Source organism: Diaphorina citri, unplaced genomic scaffold (genome assembly GCF_000475195.1).
Source record: "Diaphorina citri unplaced genomic scaffold, Diaci psyllid genome assembly version 1.1 scaffold822, whole genome shotgun sequence".
Taxonomy (NCBI): domain Eukaryota; kingdom Metazoa; phylum Arthropoda; class Insecta; order Hemiptera; family Psyllidae; genus Diaphorina; species Diaphorina citri.
The window spans coordinates 30590-54552 of NW_007378254.1; the positions used below are offsets into that span (position 1 = coordinate 30590).

General features: G+C 40.1%; 2 protein-coding genes across 2 annotated transcripts in view; one reads left to right on the top strand and one right to left on the bottom strand.

Annotated features, from left to right (window-relative positions):
* The first annotated feature begins 13668 nt into the window (after positions 1–13668).
* LOC103512326 (intestinal-type alkaline phosphatase 2-like) lies at positions 13669–19247 on the top strand. Its single transcript, XM_008477087.3, has 5 exons — positions 13669–13674; positions 13824–14028; positions 17210–17431; positions 17905–18047; positions 18765–19247. The coding sequence occupies exons 1-5, from the start codon at positions 13669–13671 to the stop codon at positions 18945–18947; spliced, it is 759 nt and encodes a 252-aa protein (XP_008475309.2). The 3' UTR covers positions 18948–19247.
* Positions 19248–23373: 4126 nt separating this feature from the next.
* LOC113465345 (tetratricopeptide repeat protein 28-like) overlaps positions 23374–23963 on the bottom strand; it is a 22350-nt gene continuing 21760 nt past the window's right edge. Inside the window, exon 19 of the mRNA XM_026825828.1 lies at positions 23374–23490. Coding sequence (XP_026681629.1) covers positions 23374–23490 — 117 coding nt within the window. The remainder of the gene's footprint in view (positions 23491–23963) is intronic.

Consider the following 23963-nt stretch of genomic DNA (forward strand, 5'->3'; position numbering starts at 1 on the left):
AAAAGGGGAGAAAGAGGAAGAGGAAGATTAGGAGGAGAAGAGAAAGTAGGAGAAAAAGTGAGAGGAAGAGTAAGAGAAGAAGGAGAGAAAAAGAAGCAGGAGAAGGAGGAGGTGAACTGATGGATAAAGAGATAGGAGATGAACATCAAGAGGAGGGTTTGTAGAGAAGAAAGAAGGAGATAAACATTTTGGAGGGAAGAGGAGGAGAAAGAAATAGGAGAAAAGTTTGATATAATTGAGGTAGGTACTAATAGAAAGATTAGGAGGAGGAGGAGGTCAAGGGAAAAAAGGAGGAGAAAAGAGGAACAAGAGGAGCTGGTGGTGGAGAAACAGATAAGGGAAAGAGAATTTAGCTGGAATTTAATTACACATTGGTACCTAAATGTGAAAACAGGTAGTTTTTTTTAGCTGAATACCTACCTTTTTTTTATTTAGAAGGGTGTCATTATCTACATGCCTACCTGCTTATTACGTACTAGTATTTGAAAATGGCCTTCCCTTTTTATTTTAACTAGTAATTTTCTCACTAACGCCCTTTCGTCGAAAGCAGAAAATATTGTTTAGTCCTAATTATAATGTGTAGGTACATACACGATAACCACCTATACTTACAAAAACAACAGTGGGCCCCGAGCTAATTCAGGGGGTCTATGCCTTCTATGATCAGTAGGAACATCCCCCCCCCCAAAAAAAAACTTCATTATCCTGCTAATTGCTAATTTAATTAGCAGGATAATGCTACCCAAATTTTACTCTGAATCCATGCCTGTTGGTCTTTTAAAATTTGATTAGCAGGAGAATTCTCCCCAAATTCTACGTCAAAATCCGTGCCTGATAGTCTTAATAAGTTGGATCAGCAAATAGTTTACCTTTTAATTCTATTTCTATATCTGTGCCTGTTTACTGTTTAGGAAATTGAGGTCCATGCCTGTTAGGAAATTGAATCAGCAATAAAATTATCCCCAATTCTACTCCTAGGTACACGCCTCATAATATGTAGTTTTGGGAAGTTCGATCAGCAAGAATTTCCTTTTTTAATTATTAAAGATCCATGCCTGTTATTTCATTACTTACCACTACGAATTATGTACAATAACCACTATCCTACATAGAAAGTTTGTAACTTTGTTGTTCCGACAAAATAACTACTTAATTAGTTTTTAGACTGCAAGTATCAGAAAACCGCTAGACCTTCTGTGTAACGGGACAAATTAGATTATTCTATTACATAATATTGTTATTTTGGGAATTTAGATGGTTAGAGTTAGAGAGAAATGGATGAGGAACTTTAAGCAGGGAGGATACCAGCCTGAAATTCCCCTTGCTAAAGAAATAGCAAAGGTTGAGTGCGAAGGGCATCCACTCGTAATTTTTTTGTAGCCAAAAGCGATCAATCACCCGTTCTAAGGCTGATTAAGAGGCTGACTAATAACGCTGACCCCGTCTGAACACGGAAAAAAGCGAGGAAGAAGAATGTAGAGTGTGTCTGCCGTTTAAGCGCTAGGTCGCGGGTTCGATTCCCTCCCGGTACAAACGTTATCTCGAGCAGTTAAGTTTCGTTCTCGGAACAGCCGTCTTTCTCTTATCCTGTCTTCCTTTTTTTTCCGATTTCGGGACGATAACTCCGTTGTTTTCCTCCATGACACCTCTACAAGAAAGCTATGTATGACCATGTGTGCCCTATTTAGAAAGAGGTACCTACTATTATTTTCCCCATATTTATTATCTTTTTTCCGCCAATTTTAGGGGTTTATAAACATGGAGCAATAGAGCATACACAACTTTTTGCTCTTGCAAATAGCAATCACAAGTTTCTGTAGTTTAGGAACAAATGAATATTTATATGATGGGGTTTTTTATGTATCTTTCAAATGTGACAAGAATGCGACACGAAACTTTTGGTTAAGACCGGTGCAATGGTTGGCGGCATTTTACACTAGGAGTAAGGTGAACTGAAAAATTTAATTGAGAGGGTTAAACAAGTTCTAAGAATCAGAGGGTTAAATGCAATCGTCATAAGGGTTTGCTGTAAAATGCTCTGGTATAGCCAAATTCTTTTCCTATTGAAACATTGGAAGTGAAGGTTGAAAAGGTAGCATCTCCACTAACGATTCATTTGTTCCACATTGCATACTCAATCAGTTACACGGCGTTCATAGAAATTGTAATCCGATAATGGAGCAGTTGCAAATAGGTAAAAATTATAAATAAATGGTCGATTCCTATGTGAAAATTTGGGAAAAATCCAAATATAAGACACAATAACAGTCAACTATTTCACACACCAAATAGGAAAAACATTTATTTGCAAAAATCCCCAATAATACAAGCAATGATGAAGGGAGGGTAAAGAGAATTAGGGAGGGGAAAGAGAGAATTAGGGAGGGGTAGAAACGGAATTGGGGAGTGGGAAAAGGGAATTAGGGTAGTTGAAAAGGGAATTAAGGATGGGAAAAACGACTCAACTGGTCGTTTGAAATCTCAAAGCTCCCTGATGACATTTCCCACCCTCTTTTTCCCATTTCTCCTCCCACCTTTGTATTTATGTCTCTTTCTCCTCTTCTCTTTCTTCCTCTCTCATCTCTCTCTCTTCTCCCTCTCCCTCTCTTTCTTTTTTTCTCCCTCTCTCCCTCTTTCCCTTATTATCCTCTCTCTTTTTCCCTTTTTTCTTCCCACCTATGTCTTTTCCTCCCACCTTTGTCTTTATGTCTCTTTCTCCTCCTCATCCTCCTCTCCATTTATTTCCTCCCTCATTTGTATTCTCTTTCTCTCTCTCTTTCTTTTCTTCTCTTTCTTCCTCCCTCATCTGTTTTTCTCTTTACGTTTCTCTTCTCCCTGTCTTTCTCTTTCTCTTCCTTTTCGTTTTTCTTTTCCTCCCTCATCTCTTCCTCCTTCTCCTCCTCCTTCTTCTCGTCTTCTCTAGTCCTATTTCTGGTACCAATCCTAGGTCAGAGGTTTTTCTCATTGGATGTTCAAATAACCCGGGCTCTGTTTGTACATATATGTCTTTATCTTCTTCTTTGAACTCCTTTTCCTTGTGTTTCTATCATCTTCTCTTCTCTGCTTTGTACCTTGAACTCCTTTGCTTTCTACTTCTATCATCTTTCATTGAGATTCCTTCATTTCCATCTTCCACAAATATCTTCTTTGGCCCCTTCTTTTGATAGCTGTTGTTCCTCTTTTGAAAGGCCTTTACCTCGTGTTCCCATATCCTATCCATTCTCTTCTTTGATGCATTCTTTGATTTCCAATTTCCACATCTTCAAAGGCTTTTTTTTACCTCGTGTTCCCATTTGTCTTCTTTAGTGCTTTTTTTTTTTTTGCTCGCTTGTGTCCCTCTTTTCTCAGGCCTTTACCTGGTGTTCCCATATCTATTCTCTTTGATGCCATCTTTAGAAGTTATTTTCCTACATAGGTCCCTGTTTTCAAAGGGACAAAGGCCTCTGCCTTGTGTTCCCATATGTCTTCTGTGATGCCTTCTTGTACTTGCTAGAGTTCCTCTATCCTCTTTTCAAAGGTCTCCTGTGAAGGAATCCTTAAGGTGCATTTTATCAGGTGTGTGACAAAGACTTGGTTCGATTACACGAGGCAGGGTCATGGGCATGGGTATAGAAATGATAGGTTGTGGTCGGGGATGAGATTGAGGATAAAGGTGAATTATTTATTTGAGCATGGAATTCAAGAGGGTACATTATATTATTTGGGAATTAGGAATTCAAGGATGGATTTGGGAATTTCAGGCTTTATAGGAATTTTGAATATTTTTGTATCGGATATTTTTTTTAATGTCCGATATATCGAGTGTCTTTGTTGGCTTGATTTTCATTTTATGTATTTAACTGTTTTCGCCGGGCCGTCGTAGTAAACTTTTATAATCTTCCCCCTTTCTCTCTCTCTCTCACTCTCTGTCTAGAGAAGAAAGAAGGAGATAAACATTTTGGAAGGAAGAGGAGGAGAAAGAAGCAGGAGAGAAAATGGATATAATTGAGGTAGGTACTAATAGGAGGAGGAGGAGGTCAAGGGAAAAAAGGAGGAGAAAAGAGGAACAAGAGGAGCTGGTGGTGGAGAAACAGATAAGGGAGAAAGAGAAAAAGAAGAAGAGGAAAAAGAAGAAAAAGAAGAAGAAGAGGAAGAGGAAGAAGAAGAAAAAGAAGAAGAGGAAGCAGAAGAAGATGGCCTGTACTAAGCCATAGAAATCGGTTCCGTTTGCGAAAGGAAAATACTAGATGTAGATCAAACTAGCTTTTTTCGATGGTGGAAAATGACATGGGTGTTGCCCAATGTACTGTCCACCAGTCCACCCTATAACAGAAGTGTCACCACAGTCTACTTTAATGTAGGTATGCATATTCTAGACTCAAACTTGGTGCACGAGATGACAAATAACTTTCCTGCAAATTTGGCAACCAAAAACCAAATGGAGAAGTGTGACACGCCAAGGCAAAATGAAACTTTTCATAATTGAAAAAAAAAGTAAAAGGTAAAAAGAAACATGTAGTCTAAAATTTAAATGGTCTGGTTGGGAGACAGGGAAAATGCAAGGCTAAAATTTCCATTGCTAAAGAGATAGCAAAGGTTGAGTTCTAAGGGCATAAATGAGTTCTAAGGGCAAAAAAAAATTGTAGCCGAAATCAAATTTCAGCCCAAAACAATCACTCTTGGCCTCAGGGCTGATTGAAAAGCTGACGTAAAACGCCAACCCCGTCTGAACACGAGAAAAGAAGAAGAATATTAATTAAATCACTGTCACTGTCTTTTCCGTAATTGGCGGTGTGCAGCACGACCCTTTAAGCTCCAAATTCTCTCAAACACAAAGTTTGTCACCAGAGAGAAAAGCCAAGAAGAAGGAGGGGTAAAGGAGAACGAGAGAGGGCAGAAATACTTTCATGTTTTTAAGGGGAATTCCTTGTCTTCACTCAAAACTTGACATTCCTTAGACAGTTGCAGGCGGTGTGCAGCACGACCCTTTAAGCTCCAAATTCTCTCAAACACAAAGTTTGTCACCAGAGAGAAAAGCCAAGAAGGAGGAGGGGTAAGGGAGAACGAGAGAGGGCAGAAATACTTTCATGTTTTTAAGGGGAATTCCTTGTCTTCACTCAAAACTTGACACCATTTTTTCCTCTTTTTCTTCCTCTCCTCCTCCTCCTTCTTCCTCCTTCTTCTTCTTCTTCCTCCTCCTCTTCCTCCTTCTTCTTCTTCTTCTCCTCCTCCTTCCTCTCCCTCCTCCTTCTTCTTCCTCCTTTCCTTCTTCTTTTTCTTGCGGATTCCTTGCGTGTGGTTGTCTTTCTTCACGGAATCAGGGAGTGGGAAAAGGGAATTAGGGTAGTTGAAAAGGGAATTAAGGATGGGAAAAACGACTCAACTGGTCATTTGAAATCTCAGAGCTCCCTGATGACATTTCCCACCCTCTTTTTCCCTTTTCTCCTCCCACCTTTGTCTTTATGTCTCTTTCTCCTCTTCTCTTTCTTTCTCTCTCATCTCTCTCTCTTCTCCCTCTCCCTCTCTTTCTCTTTTTCTCCCTCTCTCCCTCTTTCCCTTATTATCCTCTCTCTTTTTCCCTTTTCTCTTCCCACCTATGTCTTTTTCCTCCCACCTTTGAATTTATGTCTCTTTCTCCTCCTCATCCTCATCTCCATTTATTTCCTCCTTCATTTGTATTCTCTCTCTTTCTTTCTCTCTCTCTCTCTCTCTCTCTCTCTCTCTCTCTCTCTCTCTCTCTCTCTCTCTCTTTTCTTCTCTTTCTTCCTCCCTCATCTGTTTTTCTCTTTACGTTTCTCTTCTCTCTGTCTTTCTTTTTATCTTCCTTTTCGTTTTTCCTCCCTCATCTCTTCCTCCTTCTCCTCCTCCTCCTTCTCCTCCTCCTTCTTCTCCTCTTCTCCAGTCCTATTTCTGGTACCAATCCTAGGTCAGAGGTTTTTCTCATTGGATGTTCAAATAACCCGGGCTCTGTTTGTACATATGTATTTGTCTTTACCTTCTTCTTTGAACTCCTTTTCCTCGTGTCTCTATCATCTCTCTTCTTTGCTTTGTACCTTGAACTCCTTTGCCTTCTGCTTCTATCATCTTTCATTGAGATTCCTTCATTTCCTCCTTCCATCTTCCTCAAATATCTTCTTTGGCCCCTTCTTTTGATAGCTGTTGTTCCTCTTTTGAAAGGCCTTTACCTCGTGTTCCCATATCCATTCTCTTCTTTGACTCTTTTCAAAGGTCTCCTGTGAAGGAATCCTTAAGGTGTATTTTATCAGGTGTGTGACAAAGACTTGGTCGATTACACGAGGCAGGGTCATGGGCATGGGTATAGAAATGATAGGTTGTGGTCGGGGTTGAGATTGAGGATAAAGGTGAATTATTTATTGAAGCAAGGAATTCAAGAGCATAGGCGGTTCTTGCCTAAATTTTTGGGGGGGCTTGATTTTGAAGGTACACCTTTAAAATTTTGATTTAGCTTTATGTAAAAAAATCTGTTGGTTCAACGCTCAGGCTAACTTCAATTTAATGACACCCGTGTGTTTTTTTTTAAATGTTAAAAAAAGATAAGTAGGTATTCATTTATCTGCAATGAATCAGCTGTTATGTTAGACTCGTGCGGTCTGTGTAGTAGTAATGTCCAGATAGGCATTCCTTATCAGATGGTTATAATAATGATTAAAAAGTAAAACGATGAGTTTTCATTTATCTGCAATGAATCAGCTGTTATGTTAGACCCGTGCGGTCTGTGTAGTAGTAATGTCCAGATACGCATTCCTTATCAGATGGTTATAATAATGATTGAAAAGTAAAACGATGAGTTTTCATTTATGTGCAATGAATCTCCGCGGATAAAGAGAAAAAGGAGAGAGAGAGAGAGAGAGAGAGAGGAGAAGGAATAGGGAGTAACTGAAAAAGTAGAGGGAATACTGACGAAAAGATGGAAGGAAGAAAGAGAGAGAAAGGGATCTATTGAGAGAGGGAGACAGAGAGAAAGGAGGATACAAGAGAGATGTATTAAGAAGGGAGCGAGAGAGAAATGAGGGTAAGAGGAGAGGTATTGAAAGGGAGGGAGGGAGAGAGATAGGATGAGCGGGGAAAAGGAGGAGAGAGGGAGAGAAAAAGAGATATTTTTATAATCAAGTAATACGAAAACCTACAACATTTTTGTTATTATCAAGTATCAAGTAATAACAAAAATCTTTTGTTATTTTGTTATTATCAAGTATCAAGTAATAACAAAAATGTTGTAGGTTTTCGGCAACAAGATGTTTTCGGGGGAAATAAACAATTCAGGAGAAAAACCTTGAACCCTGTCACTTACAGGATAACTTTTCCTGGCGATGGAGAAAAGGGGAGAAAGAGGAAGAGGAAGATTAGGAGGAGAAGAGAAAGTAGGAGAAAGAGTGAGAGGAAGAGTAAGAGAAGAAGGAGAAAATGAAGAAGAAAAAGAAGCAGGAGAAGGAGGAGGTGAACTGATAGATAAAGAGATAGGAGATGAACATCAAGAGGAGGGTTTGTCGAGAGGAAAGAAGGAGATAAATATTTTGGAGGGAAGAGGAGGAGAAAGAAGTAGGAGAAAAGTTGGATTGAGGTAGGTACTATTAATAGAGGTAGGTACTAATAGAAAGATTAGGAGGAGGAGGAGGAGGTCAAGGGAAAAAAGGAGGAGAAAAGAGGAACAAGAGGAGCTGGTGGTGGAGAAACAGATAAGGGAAAGAGAAGAAGAAGAAAAAGAAGAAGAAGAAGGGGGAGAAGAAAAAGAAGAAGAGGAAAAAGAAGAATAAGAAGAAAAAGAGGAAGAAGAAGAAAAAGAAGAAGAGGAAAAAGAAGAAAAAAAAGAAGAGGAAGAGGAAGAAGAAGAGGAAGAAGAAGAAGAGGAAGAAGAGGAAAAAGAAGAAGAAGAGGAGGAAGAAGAAGAAAAAGAAGAAGAAGAAGAGGAAGAGGAAGAAGAAGAGGAAGAAGAAAAAGAAGAAGAAGAAGAGGAAAAAGAAGAAGAAGAGGAGGAAGAAGAAGAGGAAGAAGAAGAAGATGGCCTGTACTAAGCCATAGGAATCGGTTCCGTTTGCGAAAGGAAAATACTAGATGTAGATCAAACTAGCTTTTTTCGATGGCAGAAAGTGACATGGGTGTTGCCCAATGTACTGTCCACCAGTCCACCCTATAACAGAAGTGTCACCACAGTCTACTTTTAATGTAGGTATGCATATGCATATTCTAGACTCAAACTTGGTGCACGAGACGACAAATAACTTTCCTGCAAATTTGGCAACCAAAAACCAAATGGAGAAGTGTGACACGCCAAGGCAAAATGAAACTTTTCATAATTGAAAAAAAAGTAAAAGATAAAAAGAAACATGTAGTCTGAAATTTAAATGGTCTGGTTGGGAGACTTTAAACAGGGAAAATCCAAGGCTAAAATTTCCATTGCTAAAGAGATAGCAAAGGTTGAGTTCTAAGGGCATAAAAAATTTGTAGCCGAAATCAAATTTCAGCCCAAAACAATCACTCTTGGCCTCAGGGCTGATTGAAAAGCTGACGTAAAACGCCGACCCCGTCTGTAAAAATCTGTTTACTATGGCAATAAATTTATGGTAGGTTTTTTTTCGTACAAAAGGGCGTGATTTTCGTGATTTTTTGGCTGGAATTTAATTACACATTGTTAAATGTGAAAACAGGTAGCTTTTTTTAGCTGAATACCTGCCTTTTTTTATTTAGAAGGGTGTCTTTATTATCTACATGCCTACCTGCTTATTACGTACTAGTATTTGAAAATGGCCTTCCCTTTTTACTTTAACTAGTAATTTTCACACTAACGCCCTTTTGTCGAAAGCAGAAAATATTTTTTTTTAGTCCTAATTATAATGTGTAGGTACAATGGTACATACACGATAACCACTTATACTTACAAAAACAACAGTGGGCCCCAAGCTAATTCAGGGGGTCTATGCCTTCTATGATCAGTAGCAACACCCCACCCCCCCAAGAAAAAAAAACCTTCTTCTAGGTTCATCCCTCTTTAGGGACATAAATTAGCAGGATAATGCTACCCAAATTTTACTCTGAATCCAAGCCTGTTGGTCTTTTAAAATTTGATTAGCAGGAAAATTCTCCCCAAATTTTACGTCAAAATCCGTGCCTGGTAGTCTTAATAAGTTGGATCAGCAAATAGTTTACCTTTTAATTCTATTTTTAGATCCGTGCCTGTTTACTGTTTAGGAAATTAAGGTCCATGCCTGTTAGGAAATTGAATCAGCAATAAAATCATCGCCAATTCTACTCCTAGGTCCACGCCCCATATGTAGTTTTGGGAAGTTCGATCAGCAAGAATTTCCTTTTTTAATTATTAAAGATCCATGCCTGTTATTTCATTACTTACCAGTACAAATTATGTACAATAACCACTATCCTACATAGAAAGTTTGTAACTTTGTTGTTTCGACAAAATAACTACTTAATTAGTTTTTAGACTGCAAGTATCAGAAAACCGCTAGACCTTCTCTGTAACGGGACAAATTAAATTATTCTATTGCATAATCTTGTTATTTTGGGAGTTTAGATGGTTAGAGAGAAATGGATGAGGGACTTTAAGTAGGGAGGATACCAGCCTGAAATTCCACTTGCTAAAGAAATAGCAAAGGTTGAGTGCGGAAGGGCATCCACTCGTTATTTTTTGTAGCCAAAAGCAATCAATCACCCGTTCTAAGGCTGATTGAGAGGCTGACGAATAACGCTGACCCCGTCTGAACACGGAAAAAAGCGAGGAAGAAGAATGTAGAGTGTGTCTGATTCCCTTGCTAAAGAAATAGCAAAGGTTGAGTGCGGAGGGCATCCACTCGTAATTTTTTTGTAGCCAAAAGCAATTAATCACTCCTTCTAAGGCTGATTGAGAGGCTGACGAATAACGCTGACCCCGTCTGAACACGGAAAAAAGCGAGGAAGAAGAATGTAGAGTGTGTCTGCCGTTTAAGCGCTAGGTCGCGGGTTCGATTCCCTCCCGGTACAAACGTTATCTCGAGCAGTTAAGTTTCGTTCTCGGAACAGCCGTCTTTCTCCTATCCTGTCTTCCTTCTCTTTCCGATTTCGGGACGACAACTCCGTTGTTTTCCTCCATGACACCTCTACAAAAAAGCTATGTATGATCAACTGTGCCATATTTAGAAAGAGGTACCTACTATTATTTTCCCCATATTTATTATCTTTTTTCCGCCATTTTGAGGGGTTTATAAACATGGAGCAATGGAGCATACACAACTTTTTGCTCTTGCAAATAGCAATCACAAGTTTCTGTAGTTTAGGAACAAATGAATATTTATATGATGGGGTTTTTTGACGATAACTCCGTTGTTTTCCTCCATGACACCTCTACAAAAAAGCTATGTTTGATCATGTGTGCCCTATTTAGAAAGAGGTACCTACTAATATTTTCCCCATATTTATTATCTTTTTTCCGCCATTTTGAGGGGTTTATAAACATGGAGCAATGGAACATACACAACTTTTTGCTCTTGCAAATAGCAATCACAAGTTTCTGTAGTTTAGGAACAAATGAATATTTATATGATGGGGTTTTTGTATTGTTTTAGTTTTTTTCCTCGCTTAAATTTAAAAGTTCCAAGTTATACAGGGTGTTTTATAAGTCTTCTCTAGGCCTGGGTGTCTCGAAAGTTTGTTGAGTAGAAGCTAGAAGAGCTTACAGTGTTGGAAAAAGGGGAAGTAAAACACTCATCTCGAAAAGAAAAAAAATATCCTGCTTAATACCTATTATTAGATAAAATTGAGGTTATAAGTAGGTATACCTACATAATAAGTTCAAATATTTCTCTCTCCTCTCTCTCTCTCTCACTCTCTCTCTCTCTCTCTCTCTCTCTCTCTCTCGGGGAATTTCTTAGGGTTATTTACTTATTAGTATTACATTTTTTTATTTTTCTACGAGTATTTATCTATGTCAAACTCGGGTGTGAAACGTACTTTAGGAACACCCTGTATACATTACTATGGGGATACTTTATTCGCCGCGGAGTGAGCAATAAATAGTAATACTTGGGGTTCTGGTTTTTCCACGAGTTTAGATCTTGCCTTTAGGATACCATTCTTAGGGCAGGGCCTCTAACAGGGGGGGCCCATCTGGCCCCATTTGCCCCGATCTCCTGCCCCGAAGACAACAGTTTAAAATGAAAATGTCAGCTCCCATGGCGTAGTGGTCACTGCACTCGCCTTGCACGCGGGAGACCCAGGAGATTCCTGGCGGGGTCAAGAAATTTGTATCATGCAAATGATTGATTCCGTGACTGGCTGTTGCGGGGCCCACTCAGCCTCGTGAGAGGGTCAAGAAATTTGTATCATGCAAATGATTGATACCGTGACTGGCTGTTGCGGGGCCCACTCAGCCTCGTGAGGAAATAGTAGCTATGACATGTAAATGCGCATAGCGACCGGTGCCAGCATGGTAGGTAAACATTGGTTGTTAGGATTATTGAGAATCAAGAAATTTGTATCATGCAAATGATTGATTCCGTGACTGGCTGTTGCGGGGCCCACTCAGCCTCGTGAGGAAAATCCAAGAAATTTGTATCATGCAAATGATTGATTCCGTGACTGGCCGTTACGGGGCCCACTCAGCCTCGTGAGGAAAATGAGTAGTATGACGTAGAAATGTGCATAGCAACAGGTAGCTGTTGCGGGGCCCACTCAGCCTCGTGAGGAAAATGAGTAGCTATGACATATAAATGCGCATAGCGACCGGTGCCAGCAAGCTGGGTAAACATTGGATGTTAGGATTATTGAGATATTGGAAAAAATCCTACAATGCTGCAGTGAGCACCAAAGTTGTGACATAATAACACAAAGAAACTGCATTTACATTTTTACATTACAGTTTAAAATGAAATTAAGCTCTTATTTAAACGACTACCTAATAGTGTTAGGTTGTTTTCCTTTCGAAAATGGAATACTGACGACCGGGTGTTCAATTTCCATCTGATAGATTGCTCCAGAGGGGAAAGGAGAATCAGAAGAGGGGAGATTGTCTCGCGTTTCGTTAGGAAAATACATCTATTCTTTTTTTTTATGTTGTGAAGAGGGCCCCCCCATATTCGGAGGCCCCGGGGCCCGGTTTGTGAGCGTCCCTGATTGGGGGTTCTCCTATCGACTTATAAACTTAGAATTGAGGTCAAACCCTTTTCATAATGGCACCAATATTGCTAGAAAATAATTACAACACAGTGAAATTGAAATATTTTATGAAAAAAGAGCCTCACCCTTTTTCGACTTTTTTAGGTTAAAGGCTTTTCAAACCCATAAGCGCCCTATGGTATCAGCAATGGTATCCTTTTTTTTTTTTTTTTTTTTAAAGTCCCCCTAATGGGATGTTGTGAAGAGGGCCCCCCATATTCGGAGGCCCCGGGGCCGGTTAACGGCCCTGATTGGGGGTTCTCCTATCGACTTATAAACTCAAAATTGGGGTCAAACCCTTTTCATAATGGCACCAATATTTCTAGAAAATAATTGCAACACAGTGAAATTGAAATATTTTATGAAAAAAGAGCCTCACCCTTCTTCGACTTTTTTAGGTTTAAAGGCTTTTCTAACCCATAAGCGCCCTATGGTATCAGCAATGGGGTCCTTTTTTTGTAAAGTCCTCCTAATGGGTACCTACCTTTTTTTAAGGGCTTTCTTAAATAAAACTCCTCAAGTCTATTAATATTTCGACACCATTTGCAAACGAGTTGTACCCAGGTTACCCGAAGCGTTTTTACACCACTTGAACCCTTTTCTGAATGAAGGTCAATCATTTATGTACCTACGTTTATCACTCTGTTTTTGACCATTCGACTACTCAACCTTATAAATGAAGTTCTTTTTTCAATCTTCCACTTTTCCAGTGGAGTCAGTTTCTCAAAAAAAAAAAACTAACAAACTATTGTTTCATTTCCCCTGTTTCAGGTCGTATTCGGGGGAGGGCGCCGACATTGGCTCCCCAAAGTGGCCAAGGACCCTGAAGATCACATGGAAGAGGGGCGGAGACTGGACGGTCGAAATCTCGTCGATGATTGGCTGAGAGACAAGAGGAAGCGGGGAATCAAGGCCTCCTATGTGTGGAACAAACAGCAGATGGACAAGATTGAGATGTATCATACTGATAGATTCTGACGTGACTTGAATATTCATCTTGAAAAGAAGAACACAAGTAGGTAACTTATACTGCCTGTGAAGAGTACCTATAACCTATAAGTTACTTGTGTCACTGTATCAGGTTTTTGTTAAACTCTTAAGCTGTGTCCTGTCCACACGGCCGTCGGTCGATGTCGACTGAAACCGTCCACTCTGCCTCGACAACATGGATTCACCTCGTCAATCGACATCGATCAACGGACGACGGTCGACTTTGTGTAGACACAGCTGATGTAGATTCGTAGAACCTTAATCCCTACCTTTAGGGCCGTTTGCCCCTACACTTAAGCCTCAGATTGGTCTTTTTGTGTTTGGGATACAGCTTTAGGTACTGTCGGTACAAAGGTGTCGGTACAAAGACACACTTTGATCTTAGCCAAAAGGCCGAGGAGCGATGCTGTCGGTACTGATTCCGATGTTTCTATTGGTTACAGGCGTGTATCGTCCCGAACAACAGCCGAGACGCCGTCGTTCTGGCAAGCAGCGTTATTCGTGACGACCCTGGAGGGGGCGTGAACACTTTCCTCAATGAAGGTCAATCATTTATGTACCTACGTTTATCACTCTGTTTTCGACCATTCGACTACTCAACCTTATAAATGAAGTCCTTTTTTTCAATCTTCCACTTTTCCAGAGGAGTCAGTTTCTCAAAAAAAACTATTGTTTCATTTCCCCTGTTTCAGGTCGTATTCGGGGGAGGGCGCCGACATTGGCTCCCCAAAGTGGCCAAGGACCCTGAAGATCACATGGAAGAGGGGCGGAGACTGGACGGGCGAAATCTCGTCGATGATTGGCTGAGAGACAAGAGGAAGCGGGGAATCAAGGCCTCCTATGTGTGGAACAAACAGCAGATGGACAAGATTGAGATGAACGTCCAACAAGTTCTGGGTAAAAAAACATCATTTCTTTTGTTTCTATACAATAAGTAACCCATTGGTACTTTTGAGGAACCGTTTTCTTCTGTGTGATTTATTTCATTCAAATTCTTCTTGCTTCTGTCTTGATTGTATTATAAAGAACAGTAGAGAGAGAGAGAGAGAGAGAGAGAGAGAGATTAATAGAGAGAGAGAGAGGGAGGGAGAGAGAGAGAGAGAGATTAGTGCATTAGTGGATGTGCCGAAATCACTTAGCCGATTGTTATTGTTATCATCTTACAATCAATAATAGAAAAGACAAGAAGAGAGAAAGAGAGAGAGAGAAATAGAGAGAAAGATAGAGAGATTATTGATATATTTCTTAAATAGTAAAGTGAGAGGGAAAAAAGGAAAAGACTTTAAGAAAAAAAAAAAAAAAAAAAAAAAAAAAAAAAAAAAAAAAAAAAAAAAAGGTGGATTTTCATAGGGGAAAGCTGGGGTGGAAAAAACAAAACAAAACAAAAAAACAAAGAAGAGTCGTATTTCATAGAGGATAGCTAGAGATGGTAAAAATGTGGAATAGTTATTCGTTAAGATAAAGAGCGAGAGAGAGAGAAAGAGAGAGACAAAGAGAGAAAGATAGAGAGAGAGAGAGAGAGATTAGTGGATGTCTAAAAATCACTTGGTCAATTTTTCTCATCTTCAAATCGATAAAAAAAGACAAGAAAAGAAAATGAGAGAGAGAAAGATAGAGAGATTATTTTAGTATTTCTTGGAGATGTAAAATTGTAAAATGGAGATGTAAAATAAAGGTAAAATTGTAAATTGTGTATAATGGTGTTTGGTGTAACAATCACAATAAAATTGAATTGAATTGAGATTAAAACGAGAGAGAGAGATAGAGATAGAGAGAGAGAGAGAGAAAAAAATAGGTATCTGAGATAAAAAAGAAGACAAAGCAAAAAAGTGAAGTTATAATAGGTAGTTTTTCCAGAAGAGTAGTGAGAGAGAGAGAGGTTGGGTGGAAGAGCTCAATTCTGAGAATCCTGCCATGATAAACAAAACCAGTAGAGAGAATAAAAGAAATACAAATAGAGTAAGAAGAAATAGAGCTAAATTAAAAGGTAGATTGAAGGGAGAAGGGGAAAACACTGTTATTATTTACTCTCTTTCTTGAATAAATAGAGACTTAGAGAGAAAAAGAAAGACATGGAAAAAAGAGTAACATGGAAGTAAAAGAGAAGATAGAACACTTCAAATACCTACTTCAATATTTTCCTCAGTATAATAAAAGGAAACTACAAACTAGACATCACTAAAAGGAAACCAGACATCTCCACTAATACGTTTTGCTTCGCATATTGCATACTTAAATAGTTATACGGCGTTCATACAAATTTGTTACTCTGAACTGTAAGGTTTGTTTTTAGCCGTTGTCTGTTGTTGTTTTCATCACCTTACCTAGGTATAACTAGCATGATTAATTGATTATGTCACTTTATAAACGTCCTGTTCAAATACAATCCTCACTCGACGTTGCTCAACTTCAGTGATTTGTCGGAAATTATTCAAAGTTACATCTTTCCGGTTGGAATACGGACATGTGTGGACACACCTTAAGAGAGCTGCCGTTATACGTACTGTGTTCTTTTGAAATATGGCCCCCTCTTACTCATGTACTTCTTGAGATTTTCATAAAGTATGTTGTAAACTTTACCCTGTGTTTTGAACTCTTTATTTCTCATTAGAGGAACAAAGTCACCAAGCATTACTGCATTAGGTGAACTGTAATGAACTCAACACCAAAGCACATCAAAGGGCTAAACTGAAGTTGCACAGGCACACACACATGAGGTAAAAATCTACATATATCTATCTCCATGGTGTGTCGGTGGTGCTGCTGGTACGTAAACGTCAAGTAGAAAGATGATTAATTACATGTTTATCCCAACCTCTTCACTTCTCGAGTGCGCGTTTCCAAAGGAGTTTAACGTCACAGTAAAACACTGTTCAACCTATGCAACCTGATGCGGATGCGGCAGTGAGCAGACGCATGAACATCTCCTGGTATGCGGCCAAATGGAGAGGACATGCACTCACGCAGATCTCCTTGTGGCAAATGAGAGGGCAATCTAAATGCGGCAGTGAGCAGACGCATGAAAATCTCCTGGTATGCGGCCAAATGGAGAGGACATGCACTCACGCAGATCTCCTTGTGGCAAATGAGAGGGCAATCTACGTCTCAAATTTCTGGGGGCGAAAAATTTGATGAGAGAAGAGGACACGGAAAGTAATTGAGTAGGACGAGTTTTTACTTTCCTTATCCTATAGGAAGGAAAGTAATGTAATCGGGTCAAATTTTCGATGATCAGATTTTAGTGCCAAAACACGTTTTGAGGTCCCTAGAGCCTTAATCCAAAGTTTCAGGCATTGGTCCGTGTGTGTGTGTGTGTGTGTGTGTGTGTGTGTGTGTGTGTGTGTGTGTGTGTGTGTGTGTGTGTGTGTGTGTGTGTGTGTGTGTGTGTGTGTGTGTGTGTGTGTGTGTGTGTGTGTGTGTGTGTGTGTGTGTGTGTGTGTGTGTGTGTGTGTGTGTGTGTGTGTGTGTGTGTGTGTGTGTGTGTGTGTGTGTGTGTGTGTGTGTGTGTGTGTGTGTGTGTGTGTGTGTGTGTGTGTGTGTGTGTGTGTGTGTGTGTGTGTGTGTGTGTGTGTGTGTGTGTGTGTGTGTGTGTGTGTGTGTGTGTGTGTGTGTGTCTGTCTGTAAACAAGGTTTTTTCGGCTCTGTGCTTGGAGTTCGGGGTGCACTCAGCCTCGTGAGGACAATTGAGTAGCTACTTTAATCGAGTAGCGACCAGTGGCGGCATTACAAGTCTAAGAGACGAGCGATAGTAAATATGATGATTGAGTAAATGAAAGACTTGTAATACTGTGATACCCACAAAGTTATGAGAAAGCTCTCTGCTTTACCACAAAGATACCATGATTTGATTTTGATTGATTGATACTCGATAACAAAGATAGATTCACCTCGTCGATCAACGCGACGGCCGGTCGATTATGTTTGGATACACCTTTACATAATAATTTAATACATACGAGTAGATATTTTATTCAATTTTCCTTACATACCTACCTAGTAGACCTACTAAAACGCAAGGCTAGTTAACATTTACAAGTTGACATTGTTAATAACACTTTTTTCGCTTTCTCCTCATCAGGCATGGATAGCAAGGTCTCTGACATCGACGGCCTCCCCTACTCGACGCTCCTGTATTCTAACGGCCCTGGCTACTCGCATCCGCGCCTGGTGCCATCTAACTCCAGTGCAGGAGATAAGAACAGTGTGCACGGCTCTGGAGTACCACGCCACTGGGCGACACACTCGGGGGAAGATGTGCCCGTGTTTTCCAGCGGGCCACTAGCTTCGGTCCTACTCACGGGTAAGCTTAACTCGATCTATAAGGCTATTTGCCCCTACACCTAAGCCGCAGAGTTGTTGTGTACGTCCTCACGGGTAAGATAGGGTTTGGATAAAGTAGGGTACCTATGGTGTTGCTCAAGTTGTGTTTATTAACAGGTCTAATAGGCTAGGCTAGGCTGAAAATAACCTGCTTACTTTATTTTGTATTTGACTAAGGTTCTTTGTTGGGGATTTTTCATTAAATTGCACCAGCCCGAGTTTCGCCTCACTCGTAAATCATGGTTAGAAGTTAGAAAGTTCTGATGAAATTTCTAGTTCAACAGAACAACCAGTTCAAGATGACTGAACTTGAATAATTATTGTTGTTTGTGTAGGTGTAGGTACTGTAGGTATTGGACAATGTGTATTTGCGATCCTGAATCAGTTGTCAGCTGAATCTGAAGCAACACAAAGCACGAATTAGCTGAAGATAACTTACTTTCTCTGCTTCAGGTACCATGGATCAAAGCTACATACCTCACGCTATAGCTTACATCGCGTGTATAGGAGAGTACAGGGAAAGATGCAACGGGACTCGAACCCACAACACCTCCACTACCACGGCGTTCAACATCTCTAAAGCTACCACGACTCCGGTAAGAGCACCAGCATTTATGGGTTTAACGCCACTGTGTCATACTAATAGATTTTGACGTGACTTGAATATTCAGCTTGAAAAGAAGAACACAAGTAACTTAGTCTCGTCTATCGTGAATTACGATTTGTTTACCTTATGCCTTATATGCTGTAAGGCTCTGTTGAGATGATTACTAATCAATTTGTAAATAATTAAATAATTATAAGATAAATAATTAAATAATTATAATAATTATAAGATAATTATTATAAATGGGAATGACCGAGAGTTTCACCATCGATTCTGGACTGCGTCAAGGGGGATTGCTACTGCCTGTGAAGAGTACCTATAAGTTACTTGTGTCACTGTATCAGGTTTTTGTTAAACTCTTAAGCTGTGTCCCTGTCCACACATAGTCAACAGCCGTCGGTCGATGTCGACTGAAACCGTCCACTCTGCCTCGACAACATGGATTCACCTCGTCAATCGACATCGATCAACGGACGACGGTCGACTTTGTGTAGACACAGCTGATGTAGATTCGTAGAACCTTAATCCCTACCTTTAGGGCCGTTTGCCCCTACACTTAAGCCTCAGATTGGTCTTTTTGTGTTTGGGATACAGCTTTAGGTACTGTCGGTACAAAGGTGTCGGTACAAAGACACACTTTGATCTTAGCCAAAAGGCCGAGGAGCGATGCTGTCGGTACTGATTCCGATGTTTCTATTGGTTACAGGCGTGTATCGTCCCGAACAACAGCCGAGACGCCGTCGTTCTGGCAAGCAGCGTTATTCGTGACGACCCTGGAGGGGGCGTGACCTTGAACCAAGCTCCGCCCACTTCCCCTCCCCTTGTATATCTGTACAGTGTTGCCGTGTTGTTGGTCAATGCGATGACCTTGAGGTGGCTCATTTCGTGAGAGATGCCAGATGTGGCTTCGGGTCCAAGTTAGCGCCTTTTGTCTGTGGTTCCATTTGGGCGCTGTTCCCCTACTGAGTGTCTTATTCAGTGGGTGTGATATTGGGCGCTGTCCCTCCACTGGGTTTGTAAACAATCTATATTCCGATTAATCTCTTTAGGCTTGCAAACCGGGTATCCCGGGTTCGATTCCCGGCAGACTTGAAGTTTTTTCGGTTCCATGCTTGGAAATTGGGGTTCAGTTGTGAATGCGATTGAACGACCAGTTGCGTCAACTCCAAAGTATAAAAATTCGTATGACAATGAATATTATAAATAGGTAGGGACAAAGTGTTTGTCTAAAGAACTAATGATACCTGGGTAGGTATTTGATATTTTCCTTTAAATTTAACACTATTTTGATTGAATTTCCTCTACTTATTCACCTCTTGTGCTCAAAATTTAAACTTAGGTAGGTAGGTAGATTTCTTTATTATGTATTTGATGATTGATGGATTGATTGATTGCTGTGACCTACCAGCTGTATCCAACAGGTATCACCTACCTATCACCGTTTTCACTGTAACTTCGTACCGAAAGCGAAGAGAGAAGGAAGACAGGATAGGAGAAAGACAGCCGTTCCGAGAACGAGCATTATTAGTTTCGGATAAAATCCGCCCCGGGAATCGAACCCACCACCTTGCACTTACAAGACAGACGCGCCACTCTCCAAACTAACTAGACTGACAATTGTTTTTTTTTTTTTTTTTTTTTTTTTTTAACACCGTTTTCACTGTAACTTTCCCCATCAATATGGGGGTACCTATGAATGTGAATTGTAAATAAGTACCTATGTAAAATAATTTTGTACACTAGTGTAAATAACACAATAGGTACTCGTACGTATGATTTTTGTAAAAAATGCTGTAACTATCCCCATCAATATGGGGTTACCTATGAATGTGTATTGTAAATAAGTACCTATGTAAAATAATTTTGTACACTAGTGTAAATAACACAATAGGTACTCGTACGTATGATTTTTGTAAAAAATATAATTAGGTACCTAGGAGGCATGTAACAATGTAACATAATAATTACCTATATGTACCCACATTGTACCACACATACCTACGTAAATTCTAGATTGTAAAAATTGCATGTAACAATGTAACATAATAATTACCTATATGTACCCACATTGTACCACACATACCTACGTAAATTCTAGATTGTAAAAATTGGATATCCCTACCCATGTATTTCAGGGCTGTATTTAGGGAGGGGGCCGAGGAGGCCCGGGCCCCCCCTCCTCGAGCTCGATTTTTCTCCTTTACTGTATGTCAGACTCCGAAAAATCGGGTCAAGCCCCCCCCCCACCTCGAGCTTCATTTTTCTCCTGTACTGTAGGCCAGACTCAACACCAAAGTTTTTTGAAGGGATATCATCAGTTTTTGTACTTTTTGTCAAAGCTATTTTCTAACTTTTAACCAACTATTTGGCAGGTATATTCAATGTTTGGAGTTTCTTTATGTTTCTACAGCACAAGGTGGTAAGGATGAAAACGCCAACACCAGGATAGGACAAAAAATAGATTTCTACTCGTTAAGCTCTACTACAGTATAAGTCCCTTATTATGCGAAGTAATTTATCATTCTTTTTATTACAATGAAAGTACAAGATGCAACAATTATTTCATTTTTTTTCCACGGGAAAACAATTAGTCTATTCTCTCCTATTCTATTCGTATACGAACAGCAGCAAGGTTTTAATTTTATTCCCCTTTTCATAATTCCCTCCTCCCCATCACCAATTCAAAAGTCGCATTCTAAATCCCCGTGTATATTTTTATTTCCCATTCTGCCTTTCCCATAATCTTATTCCCTCCCTTCCCTTGTCTTCTTCAGGGTTTATACGCTTTTTCCGGAATGAAATTCCATGACTTTTCCAGAAAATTTCCATGAGTTTTCCAGAAAATTATGGGGCGGAGGTACTTAAAAATCAGTAAGATTACTCCTTCATTTAAATAAAATATGCAATATGCAGAACGTCAAGGAATAAGTGGGGGAATGCGCCGCAGGCCGTTTTTCGGAAAAACTTGATATTTAATTTGAACATTTTTTTAATTTTTGACCGGGTCGCAAATTCCATGACTTTTCCAGGTTTTCTTTAAATTTTTACGATTTTCCATTACTTTTCCATGACTTTTTGACCGATTTTCAGATTCCATGACTTTTCCAGGTTTTCCAGTTTTCCCAGGTCGCGTATAAAGCCTGTTCTTTGTCCCTGCACTATAATTCTCTTTCTCCTCTCCTTCACTCCTCTTTTTAAACTATTCTATTCTTTCTCCTCTACCTCCGTACACTATAGGTAATTCTGTTTCTTTTTTCTCTCTAGTCCCCTCTTTTGTTTCTCCCTCGCCCTCTATTCCTCTTTCTACTTTCATCCCTTCTTTTCCTTCTCTACGCCCATAGGTAGATAGGTACTCAATAATTCCTGCGCCCATAGCCCATATATAGATAGGTACTCAATAATTCCTGCGCCCATAGCCCATAGGTAGATAGGTACTCAATAATTTCTGCGTCCATAGCCCCTAGGTAGATAGGTACTCAATAATTCCTTGTTTTTTTTCTGCTCTCTTTCTCTCTTCTCTTCTATGAATGAACTGTAGATACATATCACTTTTGTTTGTCTCCATCTCTTTCTCTACTCTCCTAATTCCTCCTTTTCCCCGCCTCTCTCCTCTCGCTTTTCCTCAAACTTCCCTCTCCTCCCTTAAGCCCCTCCTACTTCGTTCGGATGGTAAATTACATGTGTAAATTGCATTCTAACGTGTTTACTTCCTCCCATACATTAGTTCTCATACCGGTGAAGCCATTTGCAATTTGCTCTTGTGTTCCCCCTCTTTCTTTACTTAACGGGAAGGGAGAGAGGGGAGGATGGAAAGGGGGAAGAGGAAGGAAAAAGAGATAGATTTTTTCTTTTTTTTTACGGGGAAAGGAGAGAAAAGGTGGGAGAGGAAAATACAGAGAGAAGTTAGAAGAGGAAGGAGGGAGGGAGAGAGGGAGGGAGGGAGAGAGAGAGGGAGGGAGAGAGAGAGATGTATTCTCAAAGGGAGGAATACTTAGGGAAGAAAAGGTGAAACAAGGGGAGAGAAGAAAGGAGAAAATTGGAAAGATGGAAAACAGAAGGTGAGAGGGAGGAAAAAAATAATAAAGGAAGGTAAAAGGAGGGGTGGAAACAAAGCGAGACTGAGAGAAACAGTGGAGAGGGTGAGAGCTAGAGAGAGAGAAAGGGAGGGAGGGAGAAGGAGGGAGGGAGAGAGAGAACGTAAGAGAGAGATAGAAATGTTGAAGAATATAAAAACTCTTCACTGGAATAATGGATTGTATTTTAATGCATTACATGTTTGTTTCTCTCACTCTTCTACACTCTCTCTCTCTCTCTCTCTCTCTCTCTCTCTCTCTCTCTCTCTCTCTCTTCTGGTTATTTTCGCCCAACCCCTCCTTTTTTTTTTTTTGACAAAAAAAAAAAATGGAAAAAAAAAAACCCCAAAAGTGCCCCCTAAAGCTTTTTTTTTTTCGGCGGGGCGGGGCGCCCCTTTTTGGAAAAAAAGGGGGCGGAGAAAAAATGGACATCCAAAAAAGGGATTTTCTTGGTAAAACCAAATAAAAAAAATAAAAAGAAGTCCCCCCTCCCCACGGCAAGGAAAGCAAAAATTAATAAAAGGGTCCAAAAATGGGAAGTTGGTTGCCCCAACCCCCCCGGTACCTCTACAACCCTTCCCCCCCCCTGTACTATTAAGTTAAAAAAAAAAGAAAGGGGGGGCCCACCCCCCCCCCCCCCTTGTTTTTTTCCCCCCTTGGGTGTTTAAAAAGGGTGTTTTTCTTAAGGATGGGTAATGTCGCTTTGTGCCCTTTTTTTTTGGGGCATAAACTCCAAAATTTTCATTTCCCCCTTTTGTTGTCCCCCCCTTAAAAAAGGGCTGAAAAAAAAAAGCGAAAAAACAAAAAGCATTTGTGTGGAATTGGTTGGTGTTTTTTAAAAAACCGCCCCCCCTGGGAAAACTGAACCCCCTGGAAAGCCCCCTTTTTTTTTTTGGTGGGGGGTTTTGGGGGGCTCCCTAAGATCTCCCCCCCCGGGGTTTGGGAAACCAACCCCTCCCGTTTCCCAAAATTTCTTCTTTTTTTTCCCTTTTTTTCAATTTTTCCAAAATAATTTAGGCCTTAAAAGGCCCCCCTTCCCCCCCCCCCCGGGAGGGCCAAAAAATTTTCTGAAGTAAAATAATCCCCCCCTTTGGCAGTTTTTTTTTTTTTTGGACAAGTTTTTTTTTTTTTTTTTTTTTTCAAGAGGACCAAGCCGATGTGATGTGGTTTAAAAAAACTTAAATGAACCCTGAGCTTGGTGGTTGGACTAGTCTCGGTGGAACTCCGGTCATTTTTCTTTCATTAATTAGCTAGCTCCGGGAGCAATTGAGTTATCCCTGGATTTTGACGTTTTTTAGGTATATAAAACTTGAACACAAGGTCTATACCTTTCTTCGACATAGCCAGACTCTTGTAGGACTTGTTAGAAAAAAGGTGGGAATTAAAGTGGAAGTGTCCCATTCGTATTCGAAGACTTCATGTGGTATGAATTCGTTTATTCGTATATGTACCTCGTGGCAAATCTGTCGTACTTTAATGAGGGTGTGTTTTGTTGTAAGCATTTCCTTAAAAAATTGACATAGGTTAATATAGTGTGTGTGTTTGTAACCTCTGTTGTGTTAACGACATTCTGTCGTGTCTTGCTTTCTTTCCTCTACATCGTCTATTTAGTCACTCCCCTCTCTCTCCTCTTTCCTTCCTCCTACGTCCATCCAGACCTCTTTCTCTCTTCCATCTTATAAACCTATTTTAATTCCTTTCTTTATACCTCTCTCCCTCTCTTCTCTCTCTCCTCTCCTTTTCGTTTTCTATCTCTCTTTTCTCCTCCAACGTATAAACTATGTTTAATTCTCATTCTCTATCTTTCTTTACCATCCTCTCACTCTTTCCCT

Coding starts and splice junctions, on each gene's coding strand:
- LOC103512326 (XM_008477087.3), top strand. Junction 14,029..17,209: donor GAACGTCCAACAAGTTCTGG/GTAAAAAAACAT, acceptor TCTCCTCATCAG/GCATGGATAGCAAGGTCTCT. Junction 18,048..18,764: donor CTAAAGCTACCACGACTCCG/GTAAGAGCACCA, acceptor TATTGGTTACAG/GCGTGTATCGTCCCGAACAA.